General features: G+C 43.2%; 1 protein-coding gene across 1 annotated transcript in view; it reads left to right on the top strand.

Annotated features, from left to right (window-relative positions):
• Window positions 1-17,571, top strand: part of LOC311222677 (integrin alpha-2-like) — a 109,085-nt gene that overhangs the window by 64,910 nt on the left and 26,604 nt on the right. The window contains exons 15-20 of the mRNA XM_084307276.1: window positions 686-796; window positions 2,165-2,250; window positions 7,687-7,822; window positions 8,368-8,460; window positions 8,556-8,632; window positions 9,998-10,081. Coding sequence (XP_084163402.1) covers window positions 686-796; window positions 2,165-2,250; window positions 7,687-7,822; window positions 8,368-8,460; window positions 8,556-8,632; window positions 9,998-10,081 — 587 coding nt within the window. The remainder of the gene's footprint in view (window positions 1-685; window positions 797-2,164; window positions 2,251-7,686; window positions 7,823-8,367; window positions 8,461-8,555; window positions 8,633-9,997; window positions 10,082-17,571) is intronic.

Consider the following 17,571-nt stretch of genomic DNA (forward strand, 5'->3'; position numbering starts at 1 on the left):
ATCGTCGGCACTCAACGGGGGGCATGAAATAACGACATAACACGTCGCTGGCACTCAAAGTGTTAATGAATTTATCATTATATATTTTTTTGCCTTATACGTTATACATTTCTGTTGCTTTTTTCCTGTTGTACCGAACTCGTACCCAAACTGAAAAGCAAAGCTGGAAGAAGTACATTCCTCTGAAAAACCAACTGAAAAAATGGTTGCTGAGCAATTTAGGGTAGTGTAGCCTGTAGCTTTGAGTCTGATATTAAGATGATGTGTTTTTATGTACTTTTTATATTATTATTGTAATTGTTATGGTTAATTGAGTAGGTGTGTGATTGACTCCGGGTTGTCAAGTAGGAGGAGTAGCATACTGTGCATGTCCCTCTTTTGCTCTGCCTGCCTTATCTTGGGACCGCAATGGAAATAAGTCTAAGGACTTTCTTGCGCTACCCTGATGTATTTTTTATACTGTATGCACCTGTGTATTGTATTTTATTATGTCAAATAAAATCAATCAATCAATCAATATCAAACCGTGACCCCAAAACTGAGGTAGGTACCGAACCGTGGCTCCTGTGTAACAGGGAGAGGATGTTTCTGACCCATCAGATGTGGTGTTCCCGGGGTCAGAAAGTGTGAAAAGCACTGAAACCACCGCTCTGTGTGGTCTGTCTGTCTGTGGCGTCGTCAACAGGAAACTGCAGACTTTGTTAGACCCATCAGTCTGAAGGTGGAGGTCGGTCTCCAGAACACTGATTCCAACCCCATCCTGGATAAATTCTCACCCAACGCCTGGGAGTTCTTTGTAAGTCTGCTGCTGTACAGGATGTTACAGATTTCTTTCTCATAATGTATGTTAAGTAGGGTTTGGTACCGTTCACATTTTAACCGATACCGGTACCGATACCGAAACTTAGACCTAAACTCATGGGCTTTTTCTTCCGGTTAAAGAAGCCAGGAAGAGAATTGTGCAGAGTTCCTTTCTGCCTGTATTAGACTATGGCGATGTAATCTATATGCATGCTCCTTCCTCCCTGCTTAAAAAGCTGGATTCGAGGGGGGGCAGGTGGCGCACGGAGATTACGTTCGTCACCAACACCGGGAGACACTAGGATTCGCCTGTTCGAATCCAGCTCCCGGCGTTGCTATCAGCTTGGCTGGCCTCTCACACTGATACAATTGGCTGTATCAGGGGGTGGGAAAGCTGAAGGGTGGGTCCTGGGCGTTGTGGACAGCGACCCCTACAGTTCGGTCGGGGCGCCTGCTCAGCGAGGGTTGGAACTGAGGAGAGATAGTGTGGCCTCCCACACGCTACACTCTCCCCGGTGAGAACCTGCCCGGCCAGGTTGGCCTGCCCCAGGCTGCACATGCGTCGGAGGAAAGCATGTGACAGTCTCCGGTCTCCCGGACCAACAGTAGGGGAAAGTACGCAACAACCAGGAAGGATGGGATGGGAGAAAAATCGGAAAAAAAGGAGGGGAAGAAAGATAAAAAAATAAAATAAAAATAAAAGCTGGATTCTGCGTACCATACTGCCATACGTTTTGTAACGGGTGCAGGCTCTCGCACCCACCACTGCACTTTGTATCAGTCATTAGGATGGTCCTCTCTGTACCAAAGAAGACAATCACACATGTTGATTTTTATCCTTAAGTCATTGCTAGGTAAGCTGCCCTTATATATCTCCAGACTTCTGTCCTTTTATACTTGCTTTTTTAATACCAGATGAGCAGCAAATGGGATGCTGTTAAATGTTCCTTTGATGCAGTCAGATCTTGGTAAAGCTGCATTCTCCCACTATGCTCCCTTTTTATGGAATACGTTGCAAGTAAAACTTTGTCTACAGGCACTTCCTACTGTGAATGCTTTTAAAGGTATGCTACGATTGGCCCTTTATGAAACATGTAACTGTTTTACCTGATGCTATTGTTGATGTGATTATGCTCCTTGCCACTGCACAAATGACCCTCTGTATTTATATTTGAATTGTATGTTTTTTGTTTAATGCCCTGTTTTATGTTGAAACTTGTTGTGTGCCGTGTTGGTCAGGACTCCCTGGAAGAAGAGATCTTGTATCTCAATGGGACATTCCTGGATAAATAAAGGATAAATAAAAGTAAAAAATAAAATACAATATGCTGAGACACAGTAACCCTCTCCTTCACCATCTCAGGTCCCCTTCTCAAAGGACTGTGGCTCTGATGATATGTGTCTGAGTGATCTGGTGCTGAGTGTGAAGACAGGAGGTGGTGCTGACAGGTGAGCAGCACTGAGTTGTCTGCATACAGTCTGTATCTCTGTTAAAGGTTTAGCCATAACGTTACCTTGGCTAAAGTTGGGGCTATTCATAATCCAGCAATAATGGCTGCAGACCTGCAAGCAAAGTACAGCAAGTTGGCAAAGGAGTATTCCAACGTAAATCACATTTTCACCAGTAAAGTTAGTATTTTCATCTCCCGGTAGCTCATGCTAGCTAACCTAGCTCACGTTAGAGTCGTCACTGAACCACCTCGCGTACACAATTAATGACATGTTGCGGACAGCCATATCGGTGACAATGTTTAGCTTTTAGTGCCAAATGATAAGAGTCTGAGGCGGAGTCTCAAAAGAGAATGTTGTATATTTATTGTGCAAAAATCACAACAGATCCTCTGTGCTACTTCAACGGAGCCTTGTAGACTGAGTAGGGTATATCTGCAGAGCCACTGGGTAGCGAGTGCAACACTGTGTAATGTCCGTGTGGATCATTGGAGTAGGGTATATCTGCAGTGCTGCAGCCCCATACTCATTGTATAGATTTGTATTAGTATCATTAATCAATCACCTGTTGTTGAATAAATACCATTACTTTCTAGTTATTACTAAAAAACAGTATATATAAAACAGTAGCTGTATAAAAGAAATGCAGTGGTGCACTGGTATTTCTGTATAGTAAAGGTTGTTATTCTGTATAGTACAGGTGGTTATTCTGTTAGTAAAGGTTGTTATTCTGTATAGTACAGGTTGTTATTCTGTTAGTAAAGGTTGTTACTCTGTATAGTACAGGTTGTTATTCTGTATAGTACAGGTTATTATAAGGTATAGTACAGATTGTTATTCTGTATAGTACAGATTGTTATTCTGTATAGTACAGGTTGTTACTCTGTATAGTACAGGTTGTTACTCTGTATAGTACAGATTGTTATTCTGTTAGTACAGATTGTTATTCTGTATAGTACAGGTTGTTACTCTGTATAGAACAGGTTGTTACTCTGTATAGTACAGATTGTTATTCTGTTAGTACAGATTGTTATTCTGTTATTTTCCCCAAACAATTCATTATGAGGCTTACCAAGACAGTATTTGAGTTTGCAAGCTAACATTAAAGACAAAATAAAATACCCATGCATTTAGCATTTTTATATTATATATTAGATTTAGATTATTGGATTATTAGATTATATATTGCATATATTTAGCAATGAGATATTATATGATTTAGATATGAAATATGATGAATTGAAAATGGGGGACCCTGATGTAAACAAGACGAAAGTCTTTCTCTGGTCTGCATCCTCCAGTCCACTGTTGACTGTTGTTGTATTGAGCTGTACTGTATTGTACCCATGCTGCAATCTGTTAATAACGTTCTCATTCATTCAGTCGGCAAACAGAATCATTTTGATTGACAGTCGCGTCTGCCAATTACGTCACATCGCTTGCACCCGCCCTGCTGTTCTTAGCACCAATCGGCAAGCGCATATTCATTTTTTACTTCCGCCATTGGAGAGCTCAATGACAATAACAATGGCAGCTCGCCGCGGCCGACGTTTAGCTTTTAGCTCCGCAGAAGGACTAAACGACTGGAGGCATAATGATTTTACTGCAACAGATGTTATAATAAAAGCCTTTCCATACATCTGTCTGATTGAAAACTTTATTAACAGACCGCAGAATGGGCACAACTGAGTCAGCACGGGCTGAGATATGAACGACTAACGCTTGCTATATCTAGGTCGACCTCGGTCGTTGCTATGTAAATACGCTGATGTTATTGAAAGTGTAACTATATAACGTTAATGCCACAAAACGATTGCCTTTGTTATCATAAGTAGCAACTTTTGATGCAGTAGTGTGTGTGTGGGGCGGCGCTGTTCAAAAGTGTCAACGTGTGGACCAGATTGACGCGACACAAGCCTCTTGGTCAAAACATCACGATATCCACGATACGTTTAAAAAGTGTATCGTTAATGAACTGTACCCGATATTTATATAATATCGTCATATCGCCCAGCCCTAGTACAGGTTGTTACTCTGTATAGTACAGGTTGTTACTCTGTATAGTACAGGTTGTTACTCTGTATAGTAAAGGTTGTTACTCTGTATAGTACAGGTTGTTACTCTGTATAGTACAGGTTGTTACTCTGTATAGTACAGGTTGTTACTCTGTATAGTACAGGTTGTTACTCTGTATAGTACAGGGTGTTACTCTGTATAGTACAGGTTATTACTCTGTATAGTACAGGGTGTTACTCTGTATAGTAAAGGTTGTTACTCTGTATAGTAAAGGTTGTTACTCTGTATAGTACAGGTTGTTATTCTGTATAGTACAGGTTATTATAAGGTATAGTACAGATTGTTATTCTGTATAGTACAGGTTGTTACTCTGTATAGTAAATGTGGTTATTCTGTTAGTAAAGGTTGTTACTCTGTATAGTACAGGTTGTTACTCTGTATAGTAAAGGTTGTCTGTTAGTAAAGGTTGTTACTCTGTATAGTACAGGTTGTTATTCTGTTAGTTAAGGTTGTTATTCTGTATAGTAAAGGTTGTTACTCTGTATAGTAAAGGTTGTTACTCTGTATAGTACAGGTTGTTACTCTGTATAGTACAGGTTGTTACTCTGTATAGTACAGGTTGTTACTCTGTATAGTAAAGCGTGTTACTCTGTATAGTACAGGTTGTTACTCTGTATAGTACAGGTTGTTACTCTGTATAGTAAAGCTTGTTACTCTGTATAGTACACGTTGTTACTCTGTATAGTACAGATTGTTACTCTGTATAGTAAAGGTTGTTACTCTGTATAGTAAAGGTTGTTACTCTGTATAGTACAGGTTGTTACTCTGTATGGTAAATGTTGTTACTCTGTATAGTAAAGGTTGTTACTCTGTATAGTAAAGGTTACTCTGTATAGTAAAGGTTGTTACTCTGTATAGTACAGGTGGTTATTCTGTATAGTACAGGTTATTACTCTGTATAGTACAGGTTGTTACTCTGTATAGTACAGGTTGTTACTCTGTATAGTACAGGTTGTTACTCTGTATAGTACAGGTTATTACTCTGTATAGTACAGGTTGTTACTCTGTATAGTACAGGTTATTACTCTGTTAGTACAGGTTGTTACTCTGTATAGTAAAGGTTATTACTCTGTTAGTACAGGTTGTTACTATGTATAGTAAAGGTTATTACTCTGTATAGTAAAGGTTGTTATTCTGTATAGTAAAGGTTGTTATTCTGTTAGTACAGGTTTTTACTCTGTATAGTAAAGGTTGTTACTCTGTATAGTAAAGGTTGTTACTCTGTATAGTACAGGTTGTTACTCTGTATAGTACAGGTTGTTACTCTGTATGGTACAGGTTGTTACTCTGTATAGTAAAGGTTGTTACTCTGTATAGTACAGGTTGTTACTCTGTATAGTAAAGGTTGTTATTCTGTATAGTAAAGGTTGTTACTCTGTATAGTACAGGTTGTTACTCTGTATAGTACAGGTTGTTACTCTGTATAGTACAGGTTGTTACTCTGTATAGTAAAGGTTGTTACTCTGTATAGTAAAGGTTGTTACTCTGTATAGTACAGGTTGTTACTCTGTATAGTAAAGCGTGTTACTCTGTATAGTAAAAGTTGTTACTCTGTATAGTACAGGTTGTTATTCTGTTAGTAAAGGTTGTTATTCTGTATAGTACAGGTTGTTACTCTGTATAGTACAGGTGGTTATTCTGTATAGTAAAGGTTGTTACTCTGTATAGTACAGGTTGTTACTCTGTATAGTAAAGCTTGTTACTCTGTATAGTACAGGTTGTTACTCTGTATAGTACAGGTTGTTACTCTGTATAGTACAGGTTGTTACTCTGTATAGTAAAGGTTGTTATTCTGTATAGTAAAGGTTGTTACTCTGTATAGTACAGGTTGTTACTCTGTATAGTAAAGGTTGTTACTCTGTATAGTACAGGTTATTACTCTGTTAGTACAGGTTGTTACTCTGTATAGTAAAGGTTATTACTCTGTTAGTACAGGTTGTTACTATGTATAGTAAAGGCTATTACTCTGTATAGTAAAGGTTGTTATTCTGTATAGTAAAGGTTGTTATTCTGTTAGTACAGGTTTTTACTCTGTATAGTAAAGGTTGTTACTCTGTATAGTAAAGGTTGTTACTCTGTATAGTACAGGTTGTTACTCTGTATAGTACAGGTTGTTACTCTGTATGGTACAGGTTGTTACTCTGTATAGTAAAGGTTGTTACTCTGTATAGTACAGGTTGTTACTCTGTATAGTAAAGGTTGTTATTCTGTATAGTAAAGGTTGTTACTCTGTATAGTACAGGTTGTTACTCTGTATAGTACAGGTTGTTACTCTGTATAGTACAGGTTGTTACTCTGTATAGTAAAGGTTGTTACTCTGTATAGTAAAGGTTGTTACTCTGTATAGTACAGGTTGTTACTCTGTATAGTAAAGCTTGTTACTCTGTATAGTAAAAGTTGTTACTCTGTATAGTACAGGTTGTTATTCTGTTAGTAAAGGTTGTTACTCTGTATAGTACAGGTTGTTACTCTGTATAGTAAAGCTTGTTACTCTGTATAGTACAGGTTGTTACTCTGTATAGTACAGGTTGTTACTCTGTATAGTACAGGTTGTTACTCTGTATAGTAAAGGTTGTTATTCTGTATAGTAAAGGTTGTTACTCTGTATAGTACAGGTTGTTACTCTGTATAGTAAAGGTTGTTACTCTGTATAGTACAGGTTGTTATTCTGTATAGTAAAGGTTGTTACTCTGTATAGTACAGGTTGTTACTCTGTATAGTAAATGTGGTTATTCTGTTAGTAAAGGTTGTTACTCTGTATAGTACAGGTTGTTACTCTGTATAGTAAAGGTTGTCTGTTAGTAAAGGTTGTTACTCTGTATAGTACAGGTTGTTATTCTGTTAGTTAAGGTTGTTATTCTGTATAGTAAAGGTTGTTACTCTGTATAGTAAAGGTTGTTACTCTGTATAGTACAGGTTGTTACTCTGTATAGTACAGGTTGTTACTCTGTATAGTACAGGTTGTTACTCTGTATAGTAAAGCGTGTTACTCTGTATAGTACAGGTTGTTACTCTGTATAGTACAGGTTGTTACTCTGTATAGTAAAGCTTGTTACTCTGTATAGTACACGTTGTTACTCTGTATAGTACAGATTGTTACTCTGTATAGTAAAGGTTGTTACTCTGTATAGTAAAGGTTGTTACTCTGTATAGTACAGGTTGTTACTCTGTATAGTAAATGTTGTTACTCTGTATAGTAAAGGTTGTTACTCTGTATAGTAAAGGTTACTCTGTATAGTAAAGGTTGTTACTCTGTATAGTACAGATTGTTACTCTGTATAGTAAAGGTTGTTACTCTGTATAGTAAAGGTTGTTACTCTGTATAGAGCTTGTTATAAGGTATAAACTCTTGTCTTCCAGTCCCTTCCTGGTGGGCTCAAGTCACCGCGGCCTGTCATTCGAGGTGAAGGTGAGGAACATCAAGGAGAACGCCTACAACACACAGGTGGAGGCGACGTACTCCACCAGCCTCTTCTACGCCTCCATCACCTCTCCTGTGAGTTCACAACGCTGAAATACAGAGTTTGAATGAATGCTGAGAGACAGTGTTCCTCTACAGTATGTCATTCTAATAGTCTCTATACACAGTGCTAAACGGCTTTCCCCAAGGGGATCAATAAAGGAATACACAAAGACCAAAACCTACAATGCAGTTCCTCTAGTCTGGTCCATCCAGCCAACAACAGATTATAGCTCATATCCATAAGTTGTTTAATGTATAATTCATCATTGCAATGAACACAGACATTGTACTTTCTTATGAACTACTTTATGACGTGACAGCGATTTGTCTCAAGTCTGTCTGAACCGGAACTACTTCCGAGGTGATCATTGCCGCTTCATTAAGTAGTCGCACGGCACTCATGTTCCATCGCTATGATGAATTATTATGACCAAATCTAACACTGTGTGACTGTTTTTGGACCTAGTATCTACAGATATGTAACAAGGATTATATGCAGGTATATACAGACAGATGTGGATAAATATATATATATATAAATATATAAAATCTGATATGGTTGAACCGCACATTCACAGACTGACGGGACGATGGTCAAATGCACCTCTACAAAGCAAACACGAGTCGTATCGTGTCAAGTGGGTTACCCAGCTCTAAAGAAAGACCAAGAGGTAATACTAACACAGTTTTATTTTTTTTATTAATTATCTGTCATACTAATTTCCTCTCAATACTACCAATGCAAGATGTAATGTTTTTTTTGCAGGTGAAATTTTGGATCAATTTTGACTTCAACCTAAAGCAATTGCAAAAGCAAGCCATTGTGAACTTTGAGGCAAAAAGGTACACTGCAATCGTCTGTTCTGCTTCATGTCTTACATACCTTGTAATTTTATTTGGTTGGTGTATGTTTCAATTATCTCCCTTACTGTACCTCCGTGATGTACTGTATGTCTGTCTCTTTTCTATTGTATTTTAGTTTATTTCTTTGTCCCTCTTTGTTACCCTTCGAGAGGCCCTTTTGTCCTCTCACCAAGCCATCATTGTAAATCCGAATTTCTTCTTAATTGACCTGCCTGGTTAACACATTCAGTGCCAGCCATGCGGGGGCGCTAAAGGGCTCCGTATGCCAGCGTCCACTTCAATGATAGAGCTCTCATATTTGCAAACGCATAAACTATGTCTTAAATTATGGCTATGTGTCTAATCTGGCCGTCGCTTATCAATGACTTGTTTGCAGTCAACATTGTTGAAACGGATAGTTTTCAAATAAACGCTAGATTATCGATAGTATTATGTGTACTTATGCACGCTATATAAGCGGGCTGAAAAATCGAATCTCTTATTTCCTGATCGCACACACACACACACACACACACACACACACACACACACACACACACACACACACACACACACACACACACACACACACACATATGGCACACGCTGATATCTCTGTGAAAAAAGTTCTGATTAAAATGGTAAAATAGATTCCTTACCTCAGATCAGTTGTTCTCCAAAAAGATTATTCCAATTCCTGATTGCCATTCCAAATATCGATCGCGTTTATTGATCCAACGCTGGATACTGGAAATATGTATTCCACGCTGTTTTGGGGCTCGGAAATGAATCTGAGCCTCTCGGGTGGCTTGCCCGAGAAGTAAAATGAGGTAGCTGGATTTCCCCCCCCACCATGTGTTTAGTTTCAATCCATTCCAAAGGGGTGCAGTACCACAGGGTGACGATAGGGGGCGGTATTTTCCCAATGGAGTTCAGAGAGAGTTTGCAGCACTAATGTGAGACTAGATTGATGAAATATGAATTCAAATCGCTAATAAAAAAAAAGCAAGATTTATCGTCGCTGGCACTCAACGGTCGGCATGAACTAACGACGATAAATCTTGTCGCTGGCACTCAATGTGTTAAATAAAGATTAAATACAAATTAAATAAATAAATAAAATACAGCAGATTTTGTGGATTGAATGGTACAAAAATGTGACCATGTGTTTTTATCATCCATAGTGATAATAAAGGTGTTTTTATCGTCCATAGTGATAGTAGAAGTGTATCTATCATCCATAGTGATAGTAAAGGTGTTTTCAATCATCCATAGTGATAGTAAATGTGTTTTTATCATCCATAGTGATAGTAAAGGTGTTTCTATCGTCCATAGTGATTGTAAAGGTGTTTTTATCATCCATAGTGATAGTAAAGAGGAGACACCAGCTGATAACAGAGTGGACACATCAACCCCTGTCAAATATAATGCTGAGGTCATTATGTCCAGGTAATAATTCACTTCATTCCTCAGATATAATATCTCATCTTTGAATCCTGTCTGTCTGTCTGTCTGTCTGTCTGTCTGTCTGTCTGTCTGTCTGTCTGTCTGTCTGTCTGTCTGTCTGTCTGTCTGTCTGTCTGTCTGTCTGTCTGTCTGTCTGTCTGTCTGTCTGGTCAAAGGTCAAAGGTCAAAGGTCAAAGGTCAAAGCTTCAGGGGTCACTGTAGGTGAAATGACAAAATCTCCATTTCCACCAATGTGTCTCTCAAAAAAACATTCACATCTTCTTTCAAACGTTTATCAGTCACCTCAATCTTAAAGTGCTCAGCAATTTTTAGCAAGTGTTCCTTTGTACACTGATCCAATAACTCCATTGAAGGAGTGTGTATAAAGTATTTCACAATGGAAGCCATATTTAAAGCACTTACCTTTACGTAGAGCAGGGGTTCCCAACGTTTTCAGGCCGCGACCCCCGAAATAACGGTGTCAGAGAGCCGCGACCCCCACTATTATTAGGGATGCACGATAAGTATCGGGCCGATAATTTTTTGATATAAATCCAATCGCCTCCACCTGTGTACATTTTTTGATCAAAAAAAGATAAAAAAAAATTTATAATAGAATAAATATCGGTTATCGGTATCGGTTATCGGCTTGAGGAGCATACATTTATCGGTATCGGTGTAAAAAAAAATTATAAATGGAAATGTATGGTTCAAACGCACACACACTAATAAGCATTGGAGGCTTTTAACCAGGGCCGGACTGGGGAAATCATTCAGGCCAGGAAATATAGTGCGAAATATAGCCCCAGTCAGGCCACTTTTTAAGCGGGGGGTCTGGGGGTCCCCCACCAGGATTTTTTTTGTTACAAAGACTTCATTTCCTGCATTCTGGTGCAGGAATCTTTTTATTTATACCCTTTAAATGCCAGTGTTTGTGATGGCATCACAAATTATTGTTAAAAAACAGGCTAGCATATGATTAGCAACAACACTGATTTTGATGGATTTCTGTTTTTTTGTAATATCAGATTGAAAATAACACAATCTTTTATTCAACTTCAGCCCTGATCATAACACCACATATTCATTTTATAATTCTAACCCTTTACATGCCAGTGTGTGTGATGGCATATATTTGCAATATATCAAATGCAAAGTAGATTTTTCTGGGGGGGATTATTACAGGCTAGCATGTGTCAATGATTAGCAACAACACTGATTTTGATGGATTTTTAGTTTTTTGTAAGGGTCCCACCTCCACCAATCACATGTGGCTCCCTTTGTGTGTGTGTGTGAGCAAGAGAGAGAGAGAGAGATAGTTATATTATCGTATAGCTTACGCTCTACTCTATTTGAACCCTATCCCTTATCAATCTAATACTGAATACATTTCTTCACATGTACACACCCATCCGCCTGGCCACACCCACATCCGCTCCTCTACATAAGCGGGGACGTGGCCATACTAACAGCTCCTTCCCTATTTTCACCACGACAAGTGTCTGTATACACCACTTGAGTTTAGTGCCGAAATAGTTGTTGGAAAGGAGCTACGTGGACATTGTATCTTATTTTTCTCTCTCTCGCCAATTTACGAGAAAATCTAAGACATAATGTTTGCACCTTCGGAGGGTTTGGACGCTCGCAACGTCACCCTTCACCAGCGCTTCACCATTGCCGCGTCCTCCGTGCCTCGTGGGGCGTCTCTGGCTCCGCGGTCGTGGCAGCCAGATACACCTGGGCGCCGCCCGGTGGTGAGTTTGCCTCTCCGAGGAGCCGTTGAGCCTCCATTGCCCGTGAGATGGCCTGGTTCCGGCCCTGGTTCCCCCGCCAGTGGACAGTCGGCCGATAGGCAGACAGCTCCTCTGGTGGCAGGGGATTTGCGACGCAGACTCTTCGCCTCTGCTCGCTCTCGTCGTAAGGCGGCGAGCAGCAGGGGCGAACGGCCAGGCTTTGATGCTCCATTTCCGATGGAGACTGAGGATTATATGGAGGGGGCGAGAGCTCTCTTGGTCGAAGCCCCAGTAGAGACGTATCACTCTCCCCCTCAGGGAGTGGCAGGGAGTGTTGCGTCTTCTTGGGTTCCCTTTTACTCCGGGGTTGGGATAGAACCTCCGACCCGCAAGGGGAGTTGCTTGCCTTGTTCCCCGAGCTCATGGCGGCCGCCGCAGCCGCTAATGGCGTGGCGTTGCCGCAGCCACTGCCAGCACCTGTTCCTGATGACATGATAGGTCATCTCTGGCAACGTCGTCCTGTGAGAGAGACGGGCGTTGTCTGCCCATTCTTCCCATCAATGGAGGCCTACGTGAAACAGGGACAGGTAATCTCCCGCATTGTTGGCCTTACCCCCGCCTACGTGCCAGTCACGCGGGTGGCGGGTTTGGTCCAGGGGCTAAAGGACGGGGTGCCTCGGCTTGATAGCCCGATGGTGTGGGAGCCATTGCGAAAGCCGGTTCCCCAAGGGAAATTGGGTAGGCAGTTGGCTAATTGGAGTGACCAGGTGTACATCGCCATGACTCAGAGCCTAGCTGCGACGTCCAACATCGCACAGCTAGCACGCTACATGTCGGGGATGATGGCGGGCGTGTCGGTATTGGATGACCATCAACAATATCTTCATGCCCAGGCGGCTGGAGCCATCCTGCACCTAACCCAGCTGCAGGCGATAGCCGCGGGGAAGGAGCGCGCCCTGGCCACTCTATCCCAGCGCCACCTTTGGCTGGAGCAGGTGCGGGTGCCGGAGCAGAAGAGGATTCCGCTGTTCACGGCCCCCCTCTCCGATGCTGGGCTATTCGGGTCGGCCATGCAGCAGATAACGGCAGTCTGCAGATAGATGGAGGAGGAGCGCTCTGTGCTCCAACCCCATTTCCCCCAACCCGATGCCACCGGTGATGTCCGGAAGAAGCAACGCCGGCAGAGGACCATGACCGTTGAAGGCCAGGAGTGGAAGGAGTGCGGTGTGGGTGAATTGGGATGAAGGGCGTTTGTTTTTACTGTAGGCTCCTCCCGTTTTTGCCAGTACTGTGGTACGACTGATAGCGTGTGGTTTAGGAAGAGGGCGTTTTACACAAATCCAGCGCTCCCTTTCTTGGCTGTGACGTAGCCAAGTTTCAGAAGCAGCGCAGATGTAAACAAAGATGGCGTCAGTAGTGCATCAAAACATCAAGCTACAGAAATGCTGCGGGAACAGCTGCACAATATCGAGACAGACACCCCCGGCCCCCAGTCAGACGAGCCACCGGCAAAGAGGACCAGGGAAGACGAGAACAACAACAACTCGCTCTTGGGAATGATTGAAGCAATCATGGAAGAAAACACAGATGCTGCTGCAACTGAACAACAGACCGACAGCAGAGTGGATGCGGACGTAAGTGTATATTTTATTTTAATGTTTTATGAACACTGTATAACTTGTGTTATGGAACCGGTAGAACGTCATCATAATTAGATCCCGTTCTTCTGTGCTTTTGTTTTTACTGTTAGCTGCTCCAGTCCTATCTGTTGGAGCCCACGCTGAGCCGTTGCCCGCTGGAATACTGGAGTAGCAGCCAGTCCCGTTACGAGTGCCTGGCCCAACTTGCTCGTAAATTTCTGTCAGCGCCTTGCACTAGCGTTGACTCTGAGCGTTTGTTTTCTGCTGCTGGACACGTGATGACCGAGCAAAGGAACCGACTTGCATGCGAGAAGGCAGAGATGCTAATCTTCATTAAAAAAAATCTCCCACTGATCCGACCAGAATAAAAAAAAGAGTAGAAGAGTTACCAAAAAAATAACAATACAGGGTCAAACATGAATCTATCTGTCTCGCTCTCCCTCCCCCTCTCTCTCTCTCCCTCTCTCTCTTTGAGAAAAAAATGAAAACAATTGAAAGTTTGAAACCTCAATGCTTTAGTAGTTTAGTGGAAAAAGAAGGGTTCACTCACTGTCATTTATATGGATTATTATTTATAAGTAATATTAATCCTTTGTTCTGTAAAATGACTGTTTGTTACTGTGTGGAACTTGTTTCAGTAGCTTATTTGTTTTTGATACTGTGAGGAGTGCACTTTTTCAGTTTGTTTGTATACTTTACATAGAGACATATCTGACTGTCCGATTTTACCTGCCAGTATTTAATTTGAATCCCAGGCTTATGCAAAGATTTGCAACAGTTCTAGAGGCCTTTATTTCATTTTTACATCACTGAGTGATGAACCTCACTATGGAAATTGGCAAATGTTTACATTTTTCAGTGTTATGTTTACAAGTTATTGACGGATTGTGAATTTTCTGATTCAAATTATATTTATTTGGAAAAATAAATATGGTCACTTTATCAGTCAAAACTGTTGTCTTGGCTTTGTTTTGTTCATTGTAGTAACGCTCATGTCATGATAAATCTGGTTAGGTAAAAACTACAGGAATATACATTTAAATTTTTTTTTATAATACAATAAATATTGGTTATCGGTATCGGTATCGGCCTTGAGGAGCAGAAAGTTATCGGTATCGGGGTAAAAAAATCAATATCGTGCACCCCTACTTTAAACGTCTCTGTTTTCTCTGTACTTGGTGAAGTATATAAACACGGGTGACGTGTTCGCACATGAGCCTAAAGCCTTGTATAAAAACCAGTTTTTCGCAAACGAGTTTATCGTCTGTGGCTGGCGTGGAGATGGTTGAGCTTATCCTAGTGGATATACACTTTTCATGTAGCATGCTAGGTGAACTGGTATCATCGCTGCTCGTTTGTTTTTATCGTATCCGGGGTATGGGGTCATAAGTAACCTCGTTCCCAGCTTTATCTCGAGAGATAAAGCCTGGTAAAGCACTACGGCCGAAAGTGGGAATCAGGTAGGAAGTCCCGCCCCTGAAATCACGACACGGTGCTCATGAAAATGTATTCCCCCCAGAAACAACCTCGTTATCGCCTCCCTCGACAGGCTGACAGACCTGCTTGTTGTTTGTTTCGCTGGGGACTATAAACAGATCAGGGGGTGCCCGGAAACCGGAAAGCCTGTAGCCGGTATTTCTGTATTTCCGATTCACATTTTAGGAGGCATAGCTTTACCAGCCTAGGTCATAAGGGGGTGAACTGATAAACTCCTCCCCCCCCTTTTTTCTGATTGGCCAGGGGGTTGGACCTCCTGTTCTTCGGTCTTCCTGTCACGCTGTTGGGTCAGCACGTCACAGGGTGGGGAGAGGGGGGGGGGGGGGGGGGGGAGTTCCCTGGTCCCACGCCACATTTGGGCAGGTGGGTCACAGAATTTCCCCGGCCATAGAATACGTCACTGGGCGCGTTTCTATTGGTCGTGAGGCTTCCGTGAGTTTTTTTTTCAGGCTCCATGTTGTGGACCGATGTCGTTGTCAAGATTGAGTTATGCGGTGCGTGGAAACTTTGTTTTCTGCTCTGCTCTCTATTGCATATGTGTTGAGCTTTTGGTCACGTAGCTCAATGTTTACATATATCTTTTCAATTATTACTCACGTGGGAGGTCTCTCTGGGGGTTCCCTGTCTCCTCTCTTATACAGAGCAGTGTTGGCAGGGTTTCTTTCCCTCAGATGCGTCATATGGGGCCCATATCTGTGTCTTTTGGCCAGCTTCCTACCGCTCGTCCCAGGCGGCATGGAGGGAACATTATCTGGGTTCTTGATAGAATTACCATTGATGTGTTTTGGGTCTCGACGTGTACATAGCGCTGGCCCTGGGTGCTTCAGTGTGGAACCACGCATGGGCTGGCGCGCCTTGGTTGCTCATTATAGAAACAGCGTTTTTTGTAGAGCAACTGGGATGAAGATTTTATCTCTTCCGAGCGCCAGTGTACTAGGTTAGTCTCTACGAATACTCGCTCATCTCTGGGGGAGATGACGGAGTAGATCGAAACATTGGCGGAGGGGTCTCACGCCCATGGAGTGGGCCACCGGGCACGGTGCGTTCATGTTCTGACCGTCTTGGTGGCGCCCTCTGTGATGTTTTAGATCGACACGCGTACCTACCCCCCTCTTAGGACTGGGGATGGTGGCGTGATTAGGACACGAGACTGGTTCTGGTCGCGCCGGACCAGGTCAGTTAACTTGTCCGGGGCGCAGATCTGCTGTTCTGGTACCCTGAAGGACTTTGTGCTTTTTCGGGGGGGAAATGCCGGGTTAGCCCGGGCATCACAGGGTTTGATGTTATGGCGGTGTGTTCGTGATTACGTCACTACGAGTTATCCTTCGCAGTTGCTTGATCCATATTGTGTTGTACCTTGCGCTGTGCTTTTTCGCCCCTCCCTTCCCCTGCTCGGCAGGGCTGGGAGGGGGCTGTCGAGGTGGTTCTATTGTACCCCTCTGGCATCCCTGTGTACGTCCCAGTCCGCCGGGCCCAGGTCCGGACTCGTTCTCGTCTACCTGTTGGCCTGGGTTAACCCCTTCTTGAAAACTGAAACACTTGTACTGCCTGTATAGCCGGTGTATACACGCAGTTGTGTTTCGGAGTTTTTTCTTGGGGGGGTTAAGGGAACAACCGCCTCCTGTTAAACTAAACATAGGGGGGTGGGTGGTTCCCTGGTGTGTTGGTAGCGGAGTCGACTCTCGGGTTTAGGCCGGGCTTGACCCCGTCTGCCTGCAAGTGTGCCCCCGCACTTTTCATGACGTCTGCCAATCATGTCAGCCTTCTCTGCCTCTGCCTCTCTAGGGGGTCGGGTTTTGTGGAGGCTGCGACATGGTGCACATCATACCGAACGCCCCTTCCGCCGGGGTGCTGTTCACAGTAGACCCCTTAGGCGCCTGTCTAGTCCGCAGTGCTCCGGGCACAGGTCGAGTTACGCTCTTGACCTGTTGCCAGGATTGAGGGATCAACCTCTTTGGGGGTTGTCTCCCCGGTGCGCCGACTGGCCCCACAGTGTTGTGGGGGTGTAGCCTCTGTAGAGTGCTTCAGGGCGGCGTGCTGTAGGGGGGAAGGGCCTGCTCTGGGATTGGGCCCTGTCCGATAGGGTGGTGTCACTAGTGACCGTCTGGTGGGGTCTCAATGCTACGGCATCGTTGGCCTCACCAGGCCCCCTTTTCGGGGGGTCCTGACCCTCAGGCTGTTCCTGGGGCTGGGTCCTCCTCCGCGCTCCGCTGCTATGGCCTTGCCATGGGATTGGGTTCTTGACCTTTGACCCTGTGATGTTAGGGGCTGTAACGTTTTTCTTTTTCTTTTTCGTTCATTCCCTAGTGGCATGTGGGATGCGTGCCTGAGTAGTCGCAGGTCCTTCTGTGTGAAGGTAAGTTTGAGTTGCTAAACCCTCTTCGCACAGTCGGATCCGATTCCCTCCTGTCCTCCTCTAGGAGGGTCCGGGGGCTCGGGTCCTCCCCGGTTCTGATGGTTGTGGGAGGCCTCAGCGGGTACATTTGTCGAGCTTCCGCTCTGCTCAGCTCCTGTGTTCCAATAGAGCAGAGCGTAAGCTATAATGAGTATAGCGAGCGCTCTGCTCTGACTCACTGAGGACCCCGTGGTCTTCGCCTTCGGTGGTGAAAGACTTGGGAAGGAG

This window comes from Notolepis coatsorum (genome assembly GCF_963971535.1).
Source record: "Notolepis coatsorum genome assembly, chromosome: 2".
NCBI classification, from domain to species: domain Eukaryota; kingdom Metazoa; phylum Chordata; class Actinopteri; order Aulopiformes; family Paralepididae; genus Notolepis; species Notolepis coatsorum.